This window comes from Hippocampus bargibanti, linkage group LG03 (assembly GCF_051943395.1).
Source record: "Hippocampus bargibanti isolate YZ-2025 linkage group LG03, ASM5194339v1, whole genome shotgun sequence".
Classification (NCBI taxonomy): domain Eukaryota; kingdom Metazoa; phylum Chordata; class Actinopteri; order Syngnathiformes; family Syngnathidae; genus Hippocampus; species Hippocampus bargibanti.
In genome coordinates this window covers 13,528,338-13,546,625 of record NC_142736.1, presented here as the reverse complement: position 1 = coordinate 13,546,625, position 18,288 = coordinate 13,528,338, and the positions used below count along the sequence as shown (strand labels likewise).

The 18,288-nt window shown below is 39.0% G+C and overlaps 1 protein-coding gene across 4 annotated transcripts; it reads left to right on the top strand.

Moving 5' to 3' along the window:
• The first annotated feature begins 453 nt into the window (after positions 1 to 453).
• LOC148900397 (kinesin-like protein KIF23) lies at positions 454 to 16,606 on the top strand. Of its 4 annotated transcripts, XM_088992059.1 has the most exons (23): positions 454 to 537; positions 993 to 1,059; positions 1,571 to 1,699; positions 2,534 to 2,639; positions 2,746 to 2,882; positions 3,036 to 3,145; positions 3,244 to 3,414; positions 3,784 to 3,896; positions 4,843 to 4,964; positions 5,123 to 5,225; positions 5,307 to 5,386; positions 5,509 to 5,628; positions 6,046 to 6,205; positions 6,930 to 7,091; positions 7,256 to 7,422; positions 8,800 to 8,973; positions 9,148 to 9,342; positions 9,730 to 10,035; positions 11,163 to 11,396; positions 11,531 to 11,619; positions 14,639 to 14,699; positions 15,765 to 15,805; positions 16,187 to 16,606. In XM_088992059.1, the coding sequence occupies exons 1-23, from the start codon at positions 524 to 526 to the stop codon at positions 16,203 to 16,205; spliced, it is 2,880 nt and encodes a 959-aa protein (XP_088848185.1). In that variant the 5' UTR covers positions 454 to 523; the 3' UTR covers positions 16,206 to 16,606. The 4 variants fall into 4 exon arrangements, with proteins under 4 accessions (XP_088848185.1, XP_088848187.1, XP_088848186.1 ...); XM_088992061.1 differs by lacking the exon at positions 9,730 to 10,035; XM_088992060.1 differs by lacking the exon at positions 11,163 to 11,396.
• Positions 16,607 to 18,288: the final 1,682 nt, after the last annotated feature.

The window sequence follows — 18,288 nt, the reverse complement described above, 5'->3', positions numbered from 1 at the left end:
TTTGAATCATATTCATAACTGGATGTGTAACAAGAAAGCATATTCTCCGAATCTGAAGCCATTGTTTTGATTTTTCAGCAATGCAAGACGTCTTGGCGTGACGTCACGAACTGGGGGTGGGACTTTCTGAAAATGCCCAATTCGCAGCTCAATTTTTTGCAGATATTGGACACTTTAAGTCATTTTATTGGTGTTTTGCATTTGAATAAAAATAACATACTGCGTGTTTTGGGTATTTTAGATGCTATAAAACGTTTTTTTCTGATGTCAGTTAAGAAACAAAAAAGTGACGTCGGTTGTCCTTTAAACGTACATAAACTAATTACCGTTACTTCGTAAACGCATTGTATATGTATGCGTCATGACATTTGAAGGCGTAACTTCCGTCCCCGAGTGTTCCATTATGTCTTGTGATTGGTTAACTAGCAGAATGACGTAGTCGTTTGACAAGTGGAAAATTTCAAAAATTGAGACGAGGCGCTTTTAGTGGAAGCTTTCTTTGCAGCTGCTGAACAGCATTAAAATGCATCGACAAGGGTATGCATCTTTGCCTTCTCTCTTACGAATATTGCGTGTAAGATGTAGTCAAATTTCAGTTTTCGTGTGTCCTGGGCAATAACGCAATCGCAGCGTGTAACATTCTCAATCACCGTCTAAAACAACGAAGCTTGCTCGATCACCATAGAGTCAGGCCGATCTAAATAGCCAACGGCACAAGGACGGGTTAGTTAATTATAGAAACAGTGTTTAATGTCTGAATGGATTTTATTTGAACTGACTTTGCGAGTTGCTTGAAATCGTTTGTCTTTCAGAATTAACATTTTCTCTGACATTATTAATGCAAGTGGCACCATATATTGTAGCCTTTGTAGTTGTAAAAACACTGTGAACTAAAACTGCCACACGTAAACGTATGTCATATTCTGTTCTGTTCTGGTCGACACCAGCGAGATTAATTTAACAATATAAGTTTTTCCATTTGTATTCTTCAGGAAATGCAAGACTCCACGCAAGCCTTGCATAAAAAAAGCTTCACATGCTGAGAAAGATCCTGTGGGCGTAAGTGAACGCAACTCATAACTGGTTCATTGTCACACTTTAAATAATTGTAACATTAATACAGTACTTGTGAACATGATCACCGTGTAGCCCAAGTGCTGTTATCTTGATGTTGCCTTTGGGAGGAAACAAATAAAAAAATCCAAATACAACGAATGAAATCAACGAAGGTGATTTTTTTTTTAAATAATTTAGTGACTAAAAATGGGATTTTAGTACAGTGGAGTTGAGAATTTTATCTCTGAAATATACTAACCGGCAAACAAGCTATTTTTTTTGTTGATCAAAGACACTGTGATCACTGTTCAACAGAATGCATGCCACACATTTGCAATTCACCCATTAAGCCAATCATGTAATACTAAGACAATAATAGCCTTTGTCTTAACTTGAGTCAATAAGCTGCAGTTTGGTTTAGTGTCATCGCACTTAAGAAAAAAATACCAAACGGTTTTTGTGGTTGCAATATGATAAAGTAATTTGAAGATGTGTGCTGTTGTTTAATTTGTAGGTGTATTGTCGTATCCGTCCATTTGGAGCAGAGAATGAGGAATGTTGTGTTGAAATGATCAGCAACTCCACTATTCAGTTGCATGCTCCTGATGGCCTTAAAGCCAACCGCAATGGAGAATTCAAAGAGGTATGTGTGAAGTGACTTATTTGAACCAGGCTAAGATTTTGTGCAGTGTCTCAGAATCAGAATCAGAATACCTTTATTCGTCCCGCAATGGGGAAATTTGCAGTCCACAGCAGCAATTGAAAAGGGATGGGGTTGGGGTAGGGGTGAAAGGATAGAAAACAAGATATTCTAAGCATAACAAAATAAAAATGTCAACTGTATACTGTGCAAATGTAGATGTGCAAAAACCGTAGATGTGCAAAATCCGTTCCATAAACAAAACTGTACATAGTGCAGAATCAAGAAATGCATTTGATATATTGCAACAACCCATATTTACAAGTGTCCAGTTTTTTTTTTTTCACATGTGATCATTGAGAATTGTGAAGCCTGACAGCAGTAGGTAGGAACGAGCGGCGGTACCTCTCCTTCTTGCAGCGCGGGTGTAATAGTCTCTGGCTAAAGGAGCTACCCAGAGCTGTCAGGGTGGGCAGGAGGGGGTGGGAGGGGCTGTCCGTCATAGCTTTTAGTTTAGCTAGCGTCCGTCTGTTGCCCACCTCCTCTAGAGAGTCCAGCGAACAGCCCACGACAGAACTGGCCCGCTTGACAAGGCGCTCCAGTCTTTTTCTGTCCCGGGTGGTGATGCTGCCTGACCAGCAGACAATGCCATAGTGGATGGCTGATGCCACCACAGAGTCATAGAAAGTCTTTAGGAGTGACCCCTGAACTCCAAAAGACCTCAGTTTCCTGAGTACTTTATCTACTTTATCATCAGTATTTTTCTGTTGGTATTCAGTACTGTGACATTGCCCATTACATAAAACTTATGTCTGTTGTTTGTTGACCACATTTTAGACTCAGTACTCCTTCAAAAAAGTATTTGGCATTAATAACACTCAAATGGAGTTGTTTGAGGAAGTCGCCAAGCCGCTAGTGGAGGACCTTATACAGTGTAAAAATGGTGAGAGTTTAAGCTGCTTCACACGGCCAAACTATTTTACTTTATAGGTCTTCTGAAGAGGTCCTTGTTTGCATATTTAATTTTGTACTTTCCACCCTCCTCGAAGGTCTGCTGTTTACATATGGTGTCACAGGAAGCGGTAAGACGTTCACGATGACTGGCTCGCCTGGAGAGGGTGGACTCCTCCCTCGTTCCCTCGACATGCTCTTCAACAGTATTGGCCCCTTTCAGGCCAAACGCTTTGTAAGAAGAAACAAATAAATACATCTACCAGCTAATGAGTTGCAGTATTCAGCCTTTTCCAGAGATAGATGGATTGTAATATGATATGTTAGGAACTTCTATTTTAGTTTCAGTTCTTCTGCCAAAGAAACAATAAGTATTTTCTTTCTGTAGGTGTTCAAACCAGATGACAAAAATGGCATTGACATCCAGAATGACATTGATGCTCTCCTGGAGAGACAGAAACGAGACACTCAACCTGCAGTGCCCAAAACACCGTCAAGGTACGAATCTGCAAGGCATTCCGTTTTGTGTTTGATTTCCCTGGCAGGTACTTTTTCTAAAGTTCATTTCCTTTCTTTCAATGTTCTTTTCTGTTTAGGCTGAAGGCAGACCCAGAATTTGCAGACATGATCAGTCCCCGAGAGGCATGTAAAGCTGAGAATGTGGATGAAGACTGTTGTTATAGCATCTTGGTGTCCTATGTCGAGGTCTATAACAACTACATCTACGATCTTCTCGAAGATGCTCCCTTTGATCCTTTCAGACAAAAGTAAGAATGTGTTTGTTTATCATATTTAAAAATATTGTTTCCCTTACAAGAGCAGCACGCCGTCTACAGTTCCTGTTGCGCAAATGTTCCAGAACGGTCCATGTGTATCCTGTACAATAAATAGACTCAGTATATTGAAGCGTTTTTTTTCTGCTTTAAATTTGAGTCACTGAAAGGTCATTCTCTTTTGTTAGGAGGTTTCATATTGGCACACCTTTAAGTGACACCGATTTTATGCATATGTGCCCCTAAAGCTTTCATTTTTGTGTGTTTGTGTACACTTTTAGTTTTCACCTTTCACTGTCAAATGAATGTCATTGTCCCACTATCATTTTTTTTGTGCTTGATTGTGTTTGCTTTCGCATTCAGAGCTCCTCAATCCAAAATTCTACGTGAAGATCAGAATCATAACATGTATGTTGCCGGCTGCACCGAAGTTGAAGTCAAATCTACAGAGGAGGCATTTGAAGTCTTCTGGAAGGGTGAGTGAAGATCAGCTCAATTGCTCCTCGTGACATCATTTGAAACTACTTTTTTTTGGTTCTAAAAGTATGTGTACTTGGAATCTGAGAAAAGGGCTAAGATGAGTGTATCAATTTTTTGGGGGAAATTGTAATATGGCAGCAGTGTAATCTGGATTTGTGTGAAGTGAGAAATTTATGTTTGCCATCAAGAAGTTATGCTAATGTAGTAGAAACATTATAAAAAACAAATTGTTTCATGAAATGTATTTCTCACCTGTAAACAAAAGTACCAGTAATAAATACAGTAAAGTCTCGTTATATCGATATTCAAAGGTTTCCGAAAAAATATCGATATAACCGGGACTATCGATATATCCGACCCTGTTTGCATGTAATTTTCTCCGTGCGTGCATAGAAATAGTATCGATATAACCGGGACTATCGATATATCCGATATCGATATAACGAGACTTTACTGTATATAAAGTACTCTGCACATACAGTCAATGTAAATTAAACAAGTCAACCATTATATATATGATGGTTTAAAAAAGGTGAGGAAAATTCACACAAAGTATTCTCATTGGACTGGATTATGGCTATGCCTTTTGACCTGCAGATGCTTTTTGTTTGTGTTGTTCTAACTTGCAATTTTCCAGAAGTGCACACACATTCAGTGATAGTCATTGAGAAGAATTTGCTAATATCCTTTGTCTTGATATACTTGACTCTTGTGTGGACTGTCAATAACAATAAAAAAACTCCATACTTATAATATTCCCTTCAATTTTCAAACAAGAGCCTGGTTGCAAGTTTGTTGTTACAAATCTTATTTAAAAAATCCCCACACATCATTTTATATTTTTTTAAAGTTATTTCCATGTTGTCTATTTTGAGATTGTTCACAATAGTAGATTTAAATATGTGGAGCATTGCAAAATATGGAACTGAGTGCTTCTTGTAGGGCAAAAGAAAAGGAGGATTGCCAACACTCAACTAAACCGTGAATCCAGTCGTTCCCACAGTGTCTTCACTTTAAAGCTAGTTCAGGCACCTCTTGATGCTGATGGCGACCACATTTTGCAGGTAATGTCCCACTCCAAAAGCTACTCAGAAATGTTATATTCAAGCTTTAAAACAAGCTTTCCTTTGCTGAGATGGCCATTATAGATGTTGTCTTATACAGACCAAACAGAAGGCATGTCAAGCCATCATCTTTCTGTTGATGTTAAATCTCATTTTAGGACAAAAACCAAATAAATGTGAGTCAGCTGTGTTTAGTTGACCTAGCAGGTAGCGAGCGCACTAGTCGAACAAGAGCAGAGGGAAGCCGTCTGCGTGAAGCAGGTAAGTCTTATTTTTTTCCTTGTCAGTGTCTAACAGTATAAGCTAATTCCTCCTCATGTGTCCTTGGTGTCTTGCCACCAGGTAATATAAATCAGTCGTTGATGACTCTGCGCACATGTATAGAAGTTCTGCGAGAGAACCAAATGTGTGGAACAAATAAGGTCGGTGTCCTCAACTATTTGTGTTTACTGTTTCACGAATTGTTTTGCTACTTATAAGAATAATCGAGATTGCTTACGCTGATGTTTTTTTTCTCCCACTTTTGCATGCCCTCCTTCTCCAGATGGTGCCATACAGGGACTCCAAAGTGACTCATCTTTTTAAGAATTACTTTGATGGAGAGGGCAAAGTGAAAATGATCGTGTGTGTTAATCCAAAAGCCGATGATTATGAGGAAACCATGGTAATGCATGTTCGCAACTTTATCCGTTTTCTTACTATATGCCATTGAAGCAACTCACAAGAATGACAATTTATATATATACAGTAAAGTCTCGTTATATCGATATCGGATATATCGATAGTCCCGGTTATATCGATACTATTTCTATGCACGCACGGAGAAAATTACATGCAAACAGGGTCGGATATATCGATAGTCCCGGTTATATCAATATTTTTTCGGACTCCCTTGAATATCGATATAACGAGACTTTACTGTATATATATATAGTTTTAAAGGCGATTTGGTAGACTTTTCACTGGATGAGCATATCCTTGTTTCAACTTGGCTTTTCCCACCTGTCTCTCGAATTATCTGCATCTGCCTCAAAAATGTATATCTCAATAAGTTTTTTAATCATTATCTTTGGCACTACAGCTCGTAATGCGGTTTGCGGAGATGACGCAAGAGGTGGAAGTTGCGCGGCCGGTTGACAGGCCAATCTGTGGCCTTGCGGCTGGGCGTAGGCAAAGGAATCAGGCATTTAGAGATGAGCTGTCACACCGTCTTGCTGATCGAGGAGCTCCTGGTAATGCTGGTAAGTAGGGCTGAACTGAAATGCAGTACAGTAGTATGCAATTTTCAAATCTCAGTGTGTGTGTGTGTGTGTGTGTGTGTGTGTGTGTGTGTGTGTGTGTGTGTGTGTGTGTGTGTGTGTGTGTGTGTGTGTGTGTGTGTGTGTGTGTGTGTGTGTGTGTGTGTGTGTGTGTGTGTGTGTGTGTGTGTGTGTGTGTGTGTGTGTGTGTGTTTGCAAGGAGTAAACTTGGCTTCAATTTTGGGCAGTAGCCTTCTTTCTATATCATAATAATAATACATTTTACCTTTACCTTTCACAACACTCAAGCACACTTGACAATCAAAACAAAAACAATAAAACCACAGATAAAACGCTAAATAATAAATAGTAATGTTGATGCTTTATGGTACTTAATTAACAACCTAAAAGGAAACTCTTTCATATCAATTGCTTCATTTGACTGTGTTCCAAGTTAAGTCTAAGCTATGAAAACAACACATGTATTCGTAATAAATCTGATACAGTTTTTATATTTGTTTAATTTATTTCTTGTGTTTATTAAAAAGTACATATTTGTTTAGAGGACCTTGAAAAGGGGGATTGCAATGTTGAGAAAAATAACCAACCCAAATGATGCCCTATTGCTCGACGTCTTTTTTTCGTTTTGTTTTCCCCTGTAGATGAGAAGTTGCAAATACTGCTTGACCAATTTCCCCATTTGCCACTTTCACGTTTTCTGTGGTAGATGATCCAGCTCTGCTCAATCAACTCATTGAAAGCTTTCCACCTCTGCCGTCATGCGAGTTAGTGAACCCAGGAGATGATCAGACGTTACCATGCCTAATTGAGGTTCTGGAGAGGAGGCATCGTATCCGCCAGTTAATGGCAGATCAGTTCAACAAAACTGGTACAGTATTCAACCAGCATTCAATGAAAGAAGGAACTGAATACCATTTCTGAATTATTATGTTTGCTTTTCACTCGTTCTGCCAGTATTTTCCCTACAAAGTAGCATTAAAACTAATTTCAAGCACAGTTTCTTAATAGCTCCCTTTGTGCTTTCTTGTGCAGCCAAAATGCTGAGTACTATGGTTCAGCAGTTTGATGGTCAGCTTGGCGTTAAGGAGAACTTAGTCCAAGACCAGCAAAGCAAACTGTGCGAGAGGGACAAAGTTATCATCACCCAAAAGACAGAGATCGAACGGCTAGAAAAAAAATCAAAGACCCTGGAGTATAAGGTATCTTCTACGGTATAGTTTTTTGATGATTGGTGAAGAGCGCAGCAGTGGGCGATGGGGTTACAGACAGAGAGAGAGTGAGGCCGTTCTCCTAAAAACAAAATGCCGTCTTCGGTTAAAGCCATGTTATTGGTCAAGAACCCAGCAGTGGGGGGAGGGAGTTAAACATTAAAGAGACAGGAAGACAGAGTGAGAAAACACACACACACGAAAGGGAGAGGACAGAGCAACAAACAAAAAAGAACAAAAAAAAACAAGTGAAATGGTGAGAAAATGGATAGAAAACAGTGACATTTGGACCCATTTCAACTTTGATAGTTCAAAAGCAGAGTGTAGACTGGAAGGTTAAAATATCCAATCAGGCTCCACAAATAACCCGCACAAGTCATCTGTACACTTGATGCAAAAAGCTATCAACCCAGCAACTGTACGCTGTATTGCATGTTTACGTAGTCCTAAAACTTAATATTCTATTGGTCCTGCAATGTGACTGAAAATGACAAAGACCCTGGCACTGGTGTGGACACATTTTTGCACATCGTCTAGCAGTGAAGGAGTTAAGTTAGCCTGTCAAATTGTTGTTGAATTCTCGGTTAATCCTGAAATTGCACTCAATAGCCTTCTAATTGTAAAGTGACCTTGAGAGTTTTGAAAGGCGCTTATAAATGAAATACAGTGGGACCTTGGCTTACGAACTTAATTGGTTCCGAGACCGAGTGTGTAAGGCGACAAGTGTGCATCCCAAAAATTAATTTCCCATAGAAAACCATTAAAATGAGAATAATCCGTTCCCAGGTCCCCATAAAACATAATTTTCTACTTTCTAATTTTCTAAGCCTTAAAACTGCACAAAATATACTTTATTTTATGTATAATAAATGTGCTATAGTATTATGATTAAATAAATAAACTGTACTGTACAATAAAGTGATTTTATTTACCTTTGTGATGGTCGTTAATGGCTTGATGGAATGGAGTGTCCGGTTTCCTCAGCATTAAACACTTGATGAGGAACATAGGCTTCTTTCACCATCTTGAGGAATGATCCCTTGTAGGTGCTTTCTCTATCTAGTTCTCTATCTAGTTCTTCATCAATTGTGGGTTGAGGTTGTGGGAGAGAAGTTGCCATTGAGCCAAGCCTCACACGGTGTCATCAGCTGATTGCAGCAGAGATGCTAAAAGAAGGAAGAGTTACAGAAAGCCAAAAACAACCTTGGACATGCATCACTCAAGTCAAAGTCAAAGTCAGCTTTATTGTCAAATATGCTAATATGCATGACATACAGCACAGATGAAATTACTCAAGTCATAGCTAAAACACCTGTTGCAAATCTCTTAAGGTGTTGGTTCATTTGTTGTAATATTTATGCTCTCCAGATTGATATCTTACAAAAGACAACCAACGTATATGAGAACGACAAACGTTCACTCGAGCAGGAGTTGGAGGAGCGTGCTCAAAAGCTTCAGCAGGAACTGTTGGAAAGGAGGCGAATGGAGCAGCGCATGCAGGGCATGGTTACAGACACCAAACTCAAGTGGGAGAAGGAGTGTGTGAGTGGAATTATTCATCAAAGCCTTGATATTTCAAAACCTTTCTTGTGGATAGAATATGAATAATGATTCATTGCGGATATTTTTTACCCCTTTGTTGAGAAGACTCAATGCAATGATTGGATTTACCTGAAGCCACTGTCCTTTGAGATCTTTTACGCTTTGCCTGTCCAGGAAAGACGTGTGAATGCTAAACAGTTGGAGATGCAAAACAAGTTGTGGGTCAAGGATGAGAAACTGAAGCAGCTCAAAGCGATCGTTTCTGAGAGCACCAGCAGCACACACAGACCAGAGAAACCAGAAAGGCCCTCAAGGGACCGAGATCGCCATTTTGGACAAAAGAGGTCTCCCTCGCCATCACCCATTCCAGTAAGTGATAGCGATTCATTCAAATCAACAAACATCAAACTTTGGCCACTAAATATCATTCTTGTTGACTTTAACGATTCATCGTACTGTCTCCAAAATGGACCTGAACAAAAATGAATGGTCCCCGGATTGTAAATCAGGAGGAAGTGCTGAAATCCTCATTCAATGAATCGGCATGCAAAGGAGCTCAGAGCGATATGTCTTTATTCTGCCAATCAGTCTGCAGTATTCAGTCATGTGACCCTGTCGCAGTCCCCGCTGTAACACATAAAGACCTTTTATTTGACTTTGAATGGCTGCTGCTTTTATATTGTATGTGACACTGCTTATTTCTCACTCTCTCAACGCACACAATGCTTTTGGGCTTGTTCCCTCATTACTTTTCAGGATTTACGACAAACTCCTTCCCATCAAAACCAAGCTCAGAGTAGGGCAGTTCAGGAGAATTCCCCCACCTCCACTTCATCTTACACTTCAGTAGCAACCTCCATCTTTGAGTGGGAGCAGAGACGCCCTGTAGACTCAGCCTCCCAGTATAGACAAGCGGGAACCCCTCAGTGCAGGAGCCGGACTCCCGCCATGTGCCAGGACGCCAGCAGAGCGAGTCGCAGGAAAGGCCAACGCTTCACCTCAGAAAGCGAGGCCCCCGCGACTCTTCTGGCCCGTGGACTAGACCTAGAGGCAGGCATCCGGGTTAGTGTGTGCTAGTCACCCAGATGTGTGATTTCTTATTCTTACATTGACAGCCATCGTGTGTATGAGCATCCATAAGTCTAGAATTGCATCTTTCGGTGGCTTTGTTTCAGTGTGACATGCAGAGACGCTTTGTGGTTCTAGTGTAGCCTGCATGTCAGTAATGTAGACTTGAGTGCCTTTTATGAGTAGTTACGGGTTACGCTTGTAGATTTCTTTCCTCAGTGGGCTGTACTGCATTTTGTAATCAGTTTGTTTCAGTATGCAATAATATACAAATTCAATTAAAATTGTTCTCATTGTGAACAAACACGACCTTTTTAAAATTGCATGCGGTTTCACTTTCCTTTGTCTTTGCGTGGCAACTCACAAACTGCTGGGATACTTTCCTTGTGGTGGGTATTTTCAGATGCAGTGTTTGATAAGTGTATTGCTGGACCAGTCAAAAAATATGTAGAATTTTATTTTGTCTACTTTGGACTTAACTCATTTGCTGCCATTCTCGAATTTATTCAGGTTTTGTTTTTATCTTGCGGGGGCTACCGATAAAGCGCTGGTCACTGTTTTTTCCCTTCCATGAGGGGGCAACATTTGCCTTTTGTCCATGTTAGTGCTTTGTTACAGCGCCATATAAATCATAATGTTTGTATTGTATTTTGTACAGATGGCCCCGTTTCAATCTCAGATCACGCCAGACCCATGTAACTTAAGCATTAACTCTTTTTTCTGATTAAAGAAGACAGTCTAAGGTTTCTATCGCTGTATTGTATGTTTATGTAGTCGTAAAACACAATATTCTGTGGGTCGTGCAACTTGAGTGAAAATGCCAAAAACCCTGGCACTGGAGTGGACACATCTTTGCACATCGTCTGGCAGTGAATGAGTTAATGTCATTCCAGGTTAAATTTTTGCTGCGGAAGTGATTTTGGTACCGTTAATGTGTATGGTACTCTGCACCATACTCAACAAATCAAAAGAAAATCCTATCAGCCATGACTTCCAGTAATACATTTACTCTCGCAGCACCTGAACATCCCACTCTGTTGATTGGGGGAAAAAAATACAAGATGAATTTTCACAAATCTGAATAATTTCCTGGTTTTTCTCTTTCACGCTGGGATCGTCAGCCGGCTCGGGAAATTAATCCAGTGCACAGACGTTCACACTCTGCAGGTGGGGAGAAATGGGTAGACCACAAGCCAACTTCCAATGTCGACCTTGGCACTGTCATGCAGCCAATAATACCCAATGCAATCCAAGTGTCTTCCCCAAGTGAGAAAGCTCTGTCTAAATGCCACAAGTATGTGCTTAGGCATCAAGAGCTTGACACTGATGGGGAGATTGCAACAAAGTTAATCAAGGTAAAAAGATGATGGTTCACTCACTGATTTGATTTTAGATATTGGTTATTGCAGGTATTAGAAGGACAGAATTTGTTTTGGGCTTTCTTCTTTGCTGTCATTTTATCCTGCCATTCTCTGTTTTACCCATATAGGGCAATGTTTTTAAAACCAGAAGTGGTGGCCAGGCTGTGGAATTCACAGATGTTGAAACGTTAAGGCAGGAGTGCACAAGTGCACCAAGGTATTCTTGTCTTTCAGTTGAACCTCCTATATTAAGGGTGTCACCTTTTTTTTGCCACGGGCCACATTGTAGTGACAGTTTCCTCTTGGGGGGCCGTTAGGAATTTAAGGAAGCAATTTTAATGTTTAATCCCCTCCACATATTACATATAGAGGGCACAACAAATTAATGAATAAGTACTTTAAATATTTTAAGTAAAAAATAATGACTATTGTAGTTTACGTGGGACAATTTGAAACTTTAGTCAAAGTCAGCTTTATTGTCAAATATGCTAATATGCATGACATACAGTACAGATGAAATTACTGTCCTCTCGGACCCAGCATGCAAGGCACTTATAATGACTTTAACAAACATAGTAAACATCAAAACGCCAATTTGCCGGGAGAGGGGAGCCGCTGCGTGTTCACGCACCGCCATCTTGAGAAAAACACACAAAAATAACAAATATGACGACACAAAGACACAGAGTTATTCATTCTTCAGGACTTGCTGTACCCTCTTTGATGACATGAAGCAGTTCTAGATAAAAGAGGAGAGGATCAAAGCATCCATGTCAGCAGTGCATCAGGGACGTCATGGTGGAATTTGTACGTCTACTACAAGCTAAATGTTGAAAGTAAACACGAAGCTGTAGCATCCATTGACGAAAATACATGGTCTCACATCTCCTGTCCCACATAAATCCGCTTCAATTCCAAGCCGCGACAGTTCCACATACGCATCGGCCCTCTGCGCTGACGCTGCTTTCTTATCGCGGGCTCCTCAGGCCATGCATCCATCCAAACAACCGCAGACTGTCCAACAGCACCAACCTGTCCGCTGAACAAAACAGGGCTGTGAAGATGCGGCGCATTACAGGCGCAAAAAAGCACAATGGCCCCAGAGCTGTCCAGCGATGACAGTCAAATGGCTCCGACATTCCTCCCATTCAAAAACAGTACTGGCATATTCCTGCTGCCGAAAGGCGCAACCGCTCAGCACAGTCTCCTCTTTGCAATCATCATGGAATTTCTCAAGTTTAATTTGCTTTTGCGGGCCGAATAAAATGATGTGGCGTGCCAGATTTGGCCCCTGGGCCTTGACTTTGACACCTGTGTCCTAATAATAATTATACATTTAATTTCTAAGCGCCTTTCAAAACTCAAGCACACTTTACGGGATAATAACTTTTTTTTTTTTTTTTTTTTTTTTTTTTTTTTTTTTGTGCGGGTGAGCAGCGGCAGCCATTCGCGCTAGCGTTCACTCTACCCGGAAGTAACACAGCAGCCAAATTATGAAGAGGAAAGGAAATAAACAAGTAGAAACACAAGATACAGGAGCTGCTGGAAAGGCAGCCACTCTCGCGGCACCATCTTGAAATAAAAAAAATAAAAAAATAAAACCGAAATAACAAATAACATGACAACATAAAGACAGAGTGTCATTCATTCTTCAGCACTCGCTGTACCCTCTTTGTGACATGAGGCAGTTCTACCTGAAAGAGGAGACTTTAACACTACTTGAACAGGCAACACATTTTTATCCAAGATCAACCAATAGATATAAAGACAGAAACATCCATCCGTATTTATTACACAACAGAGGAGACCAAATTGATCCAAATATGAAACATTGGTGGCTTTGAAAATACACAGGATTATAAAGTGAAACACAGTCTGTTCTGTGATGCAACTTAAATGTAGCACACCATGCCGTCAACAAAATATGTCACTTTAATGTGACTGTCATACATGCAACAATAAATTATGAAAATATCTTTGTGCATGTATTCAAAATCTTTGACATCACTTTTAAGAGCCAGTATCATCATGTGTCACTTTATTTCTAGAAATATATGCCAGTGTTTACATTTTCAAATTATTACATTAACAACACAAGGCAATCGCTTTGTCCCATCATCGGTGAGTTATTTTTAGAACATCCACACAGGCCTCTGGTGTATTTTAATTTTGGATGATTTTTATTGAATTATGTATTTTTTTAACATATGAAGTCAACATTGTTTTTTTTTCTTTTAAATCATGCACACAAGTAATACTTAATAAAAAAAGAAAAACGGTTAAAACCAATTAAGTTGACCTAGAGCTAAAGACATGGGGAAAAAAACAAGAATAACAATAATACTGCTTACTTCTATTTTTTTCCACTATTGTCACTTTTATTTTGGAGCCTACATCTTCAAGACATAGCCCTTGTTCAATCCACTGGGATTGAACAAAAATAACAGTGTTTATAATTTCAATTTCTGTCAGACCTGAAAATGTATCTGAAAAAACTGAGCAGTGCGTTTTTTTGGAAAAAATAAAAAACAATTGAATTTAATTGAATTGGAAATGTATGAAAAAAATCTCAGGTCCAAGATATAGCGCGGAATATGTGCTGGCTGTCCACTTTAGTTTATTTCTGAAATTCTGAAAAATTTCTCTACAGTCTGTAAATTCTTGTGGGTTATTTATCCAGTTTGAAATTCTGCGATGGAGCAGTAATTGTAGCTGTTGGGGAAAGCAGTTACAGTATACTCAGCCGCTGGCAAATAGGAACATTTAGTGTCGCAGCAAAATAAATAACTAAAATGCTTTGTTCACATCCTTTACATTGGTGTAGTACACAGGTGTCAAAGTCAAGGCCTGGCCCACCACGTCATTTTATTCAGCCCGCGAAAGCAAATCAATATGTCAAGCGCCACGATGTTTGCTCCGAACTAACATTTCAAATTGTCCCGTGTAAACCACAGTAACAGTCAATATTTTTTACTTTAAAATTCATAATAATACTTTACATTTTAAATTGAAAACTAGTTATTAATTAATTTGTTGTGTGCTTTAAATGTAATATTTGGAGGGGATTAAACATTCTAATGGCTTCCCCAAATTAATAACTGCTCCTAGAGGAAACCGTAATTACAATGTGGCCCGCGGCAAAAAAAAATGTTGGGCACCTTTGGTGTAGTGCAATCACCATCCCAACAATTTCAGCTGTGGTAACTTGATTAGACCCAAATATTGTCTTGTTACAGTCGCAAGAGAAGGTCAGGCTCTGCAGAAACACCGAATAACGTGGAGGACCAAGAAAACTGGGTATGGTCATTTTTCTTTTTTCAGAATGCCACCCTTTCTTTCACACTGCAGTGGAAATTTCGATTTTTTTTTTTTAAATAACATTCATCAATTAATAAAAAGAATTGACAGACGAATTGATTATTCAAATTGTACCCAGAGCCAATCGGTATACGTTGATCTCAGTGATGATTGGTATCGCAATTCAACATAAACCCCTGATCTGAACATCTTTCATAGTCAGCTGTCGTATTATGTTCATGCACTACTCAGAAGGAAACATATAGATTTTACTGGGCAAAAACTATGGACAAAGTTAAAGAACTGTGTGGCTAAAATCCTAAATGTGGTTTATAACGATAACTGCTCCTCATATGTTTTCTTTGATTTCAGACAAATTTGGTGAGTCAAAAACTGTTCAATGACTTCCTTTTATTTAGCAAGCCATATACCAAGAGTATCATTTATGGAATATAACACTAATCACTTAGTACAAAATACACATGGTCACACACCGTTTGGCCTTCTGAGCCCGATTTTAGGAAATTGTCGAAAAAAGTAATACATCTTGCAGTTCTTAGACGCAGAACTTTTTGACGTGTGAGGAAAATTTTTTTCAGATTGCAAGACTGTCCATTTTTTGTGTTATGTGTTGTGCTTATGACCTTACTTGATATTAACTGTTTTAAGTGCTTTGTCACACCTTCAGTTGTTGAGAATGTGCGATACAAATCAGGTATGTATTGTATTTTGGGCAGCAGTTTTGTGTTAAATCGACTCAGGATCACGACTTTTCTATGCGTTACTCAATGCAATCCTTAAATGAAACAGCAGAGGGCACAGTAAACCAAATGTTGAAATCCCAACTATATTACCCACACAGCCAATCAAAATGCTGCACATAATTTATGAACACAATAATGAAATAATTTCAAGCATTGAATTTAAATACATTCTTTCATATATTAAATTTTTTTTAAATAAAATTTACATCAACAAATATTTGTTTGATTGAATTTTTGCACAGAGCCCCTGATGGTGGTTAACGCACAATAAATGTCATCCTTGCTATTTTGTCCTTCACAGGCTCCCGTTGCAAGCACAAGTTCTGCCTGTGGTCATCAAAAGTGCGTATTGGCATTTTCTGTCTATTACTACCATACCTAAAGACCCATTTTCAGTTTGTAAGCAAACATGGCGACTAACTAATGTTACCAGATGGAAAGTAACTTTCGGATCCCTATGGGATGACAAAATAACCGAGTGTGTGACCTACAAAAAAAAAAAAAAGAAATACAGAGTACACTGCTTGAGCCATCGTCAACCGAAAAGAGCTACATTGTCACAGTTTGCGTAGCAGAGGAGTAGCATCGTTTGTTTTGTTGCTTGTTGTAGTATATCAAGCTTTTGCTGACATCCAACTGAAATGGGTCTATTATATTCGATTTTCATCTTACATTATTGTATATTTACTGAATTTTTGATGATCATATTTTTCCGTCCTCTAGGCGAAGGAAGCCACAATGATTTTTTTTTGGTCTGAGTAACAGAATGGCATCCTTCCTGACGGAGAATGAAGAAATGTTTTAAATTGTATGATTTTTTTTTTTTTACAGTTTTGTCACATTTTTAAATGTCATATCATCACAACGTGCTGGATATAGAACTAGATTTTGTGTTGTATTTTTATTGTATTCAAATATGAACTTTAATAGACTCCCACACAAATTCATTAGTTAAAAACTAGTTCAAATGAGTTTTTCTTGTTTTTACAAGACTTGTTAAATATATTTATAAATTTATACGACCAGTATCAATGTTGTATATAGTGAAGTACATTTTGTTAAAATTGATCTGTCAGTTTTTTTTCTGCTTCTTTTCAGGCAGGAAAATGCTCCTTTCGGTGGCATTAAATATATTAATTCTGAGGTGGCCTGTTTGTGATTTATTTTTAGATGCTGTGTATACTTTTTATGCCTGCTTTTTTTGCCAGGTATATGTAAAAGGAGAGTTGAGTGAACGAATAGATTAAATGCACCACTCATCGTAACTGCTATTTTGACGATAAAAGGAAACTTATATTTGCTGTTGGTTTGTTGTCAAAAGTACTTCCGTCCTACCTTGTAGACTTTTGCAATTGATAAGAATGTGGGGAAATCACTTCATCAAGCCATGTCAGCTCTCTGCTGCTTGTGAAAATATTGACCCTTCCTTTCTGCCTGCTTAACTAACAAACCTCCACGTAGCACACAAGCAAATAGCACATGGCGGCCCCACTTTATTAGAAGCCTCCTTTAACTCAAACACACACACTAATGACTTTTTAAACAGGCCCCAAGCCAACTTGTCACACAGTGTTTGCTTCCAAACTCTGTTTAAATCGAAAACATAGTTTTTTTCCCTCCCACGGCATTTTTGAATCTTCAAAGAACAGCATTTGTGATGACTTTTGTATATGGTGAAGCTCAATACAATAAATAACATTTTTAAAAATAATTATATGTAGCGGCATCATAGTGATATCTTTCTCATTTTAAGTGCATTGAGTCAAGCTATTTCCATAAATGACTTCCCCATTGTCTTTATAAGTGTAGCGGCCTGTTTCTGATGAGCCCTTCTTTCAATCTCCTGCTCTTTTCTCCTTCAGTCAACAAACACTGTTTGGACAGCAGTATGTGTGGGTCTTTTGTATGTATTTGTGTATGTTCACAGTTAGTACAAGTGCTTTACTCTCTATGACATAGGTGTCAAACTCAGGTCGTGGAAGGCCGCTATTCTGCAAGATTGCCAAGTCTCCCTGTTGCTACACTTCTGATTCAAATGATCAGATAATCAACAACCTCTGTGGAAGCTTGACATTGAACCTGTTCATTTTAATCAGGTGTGTTGCCCCCGGGGAGAGCTGCAAAACATGCAGGACAGCGGCCCCGAGGAATGACTTCGTGTACCCCTGCTCTCTGGCATTACTGGAGAGAATACTACATTTTACTACAAAAATGTTCGTATGTACCATTGTTTTTAACGCGAATGTTCGTAAGTAGGGGAGCGTCTGTATAAGGTTACAGTAGAGGCTGGGGTTCCGCAGTGTACTTCTATGGAGTTGGTGGCTGCTGAGACCTTGCGAGACTTGTGGCTCATTATTACCTCACATATAAGGTGCCACTGTATATATGGCACTTCTTTTGAAGAAAAAAAAGGCTTCTAGGTGCGTCTTATACACCGGACAATACTGTTTATTTCATTTTTTAATTCTACAGTTAACTTCTTTTTACACTTGCATGGCTGTTGAATATATAAAAACAATGTCACTTTCTATTTTCTGTTATAAAAGGATATGAAAAATTATTTGACCTTTGAACTCCAAAAGACCTCAGTTTTCTGAACAGGAAGAGCTGGCTCTGCCATTTCCTGATCTGAGCGATTGTGTTGTCTAGATTAGGCCACCTAAATGAACAGAAATTGGTTGTTAAGTAGTGCGCTAAATGGTTGGGGTGTTCTACTTTGGAGGCTCCACTCTCGTGTACAGTTTGCAGTCTCAAGGACTAGACTGCATAGTATGAATTTTACCCAAAAATGGGCTGGAGATATTTCTACCACCTCTTTGTATTAT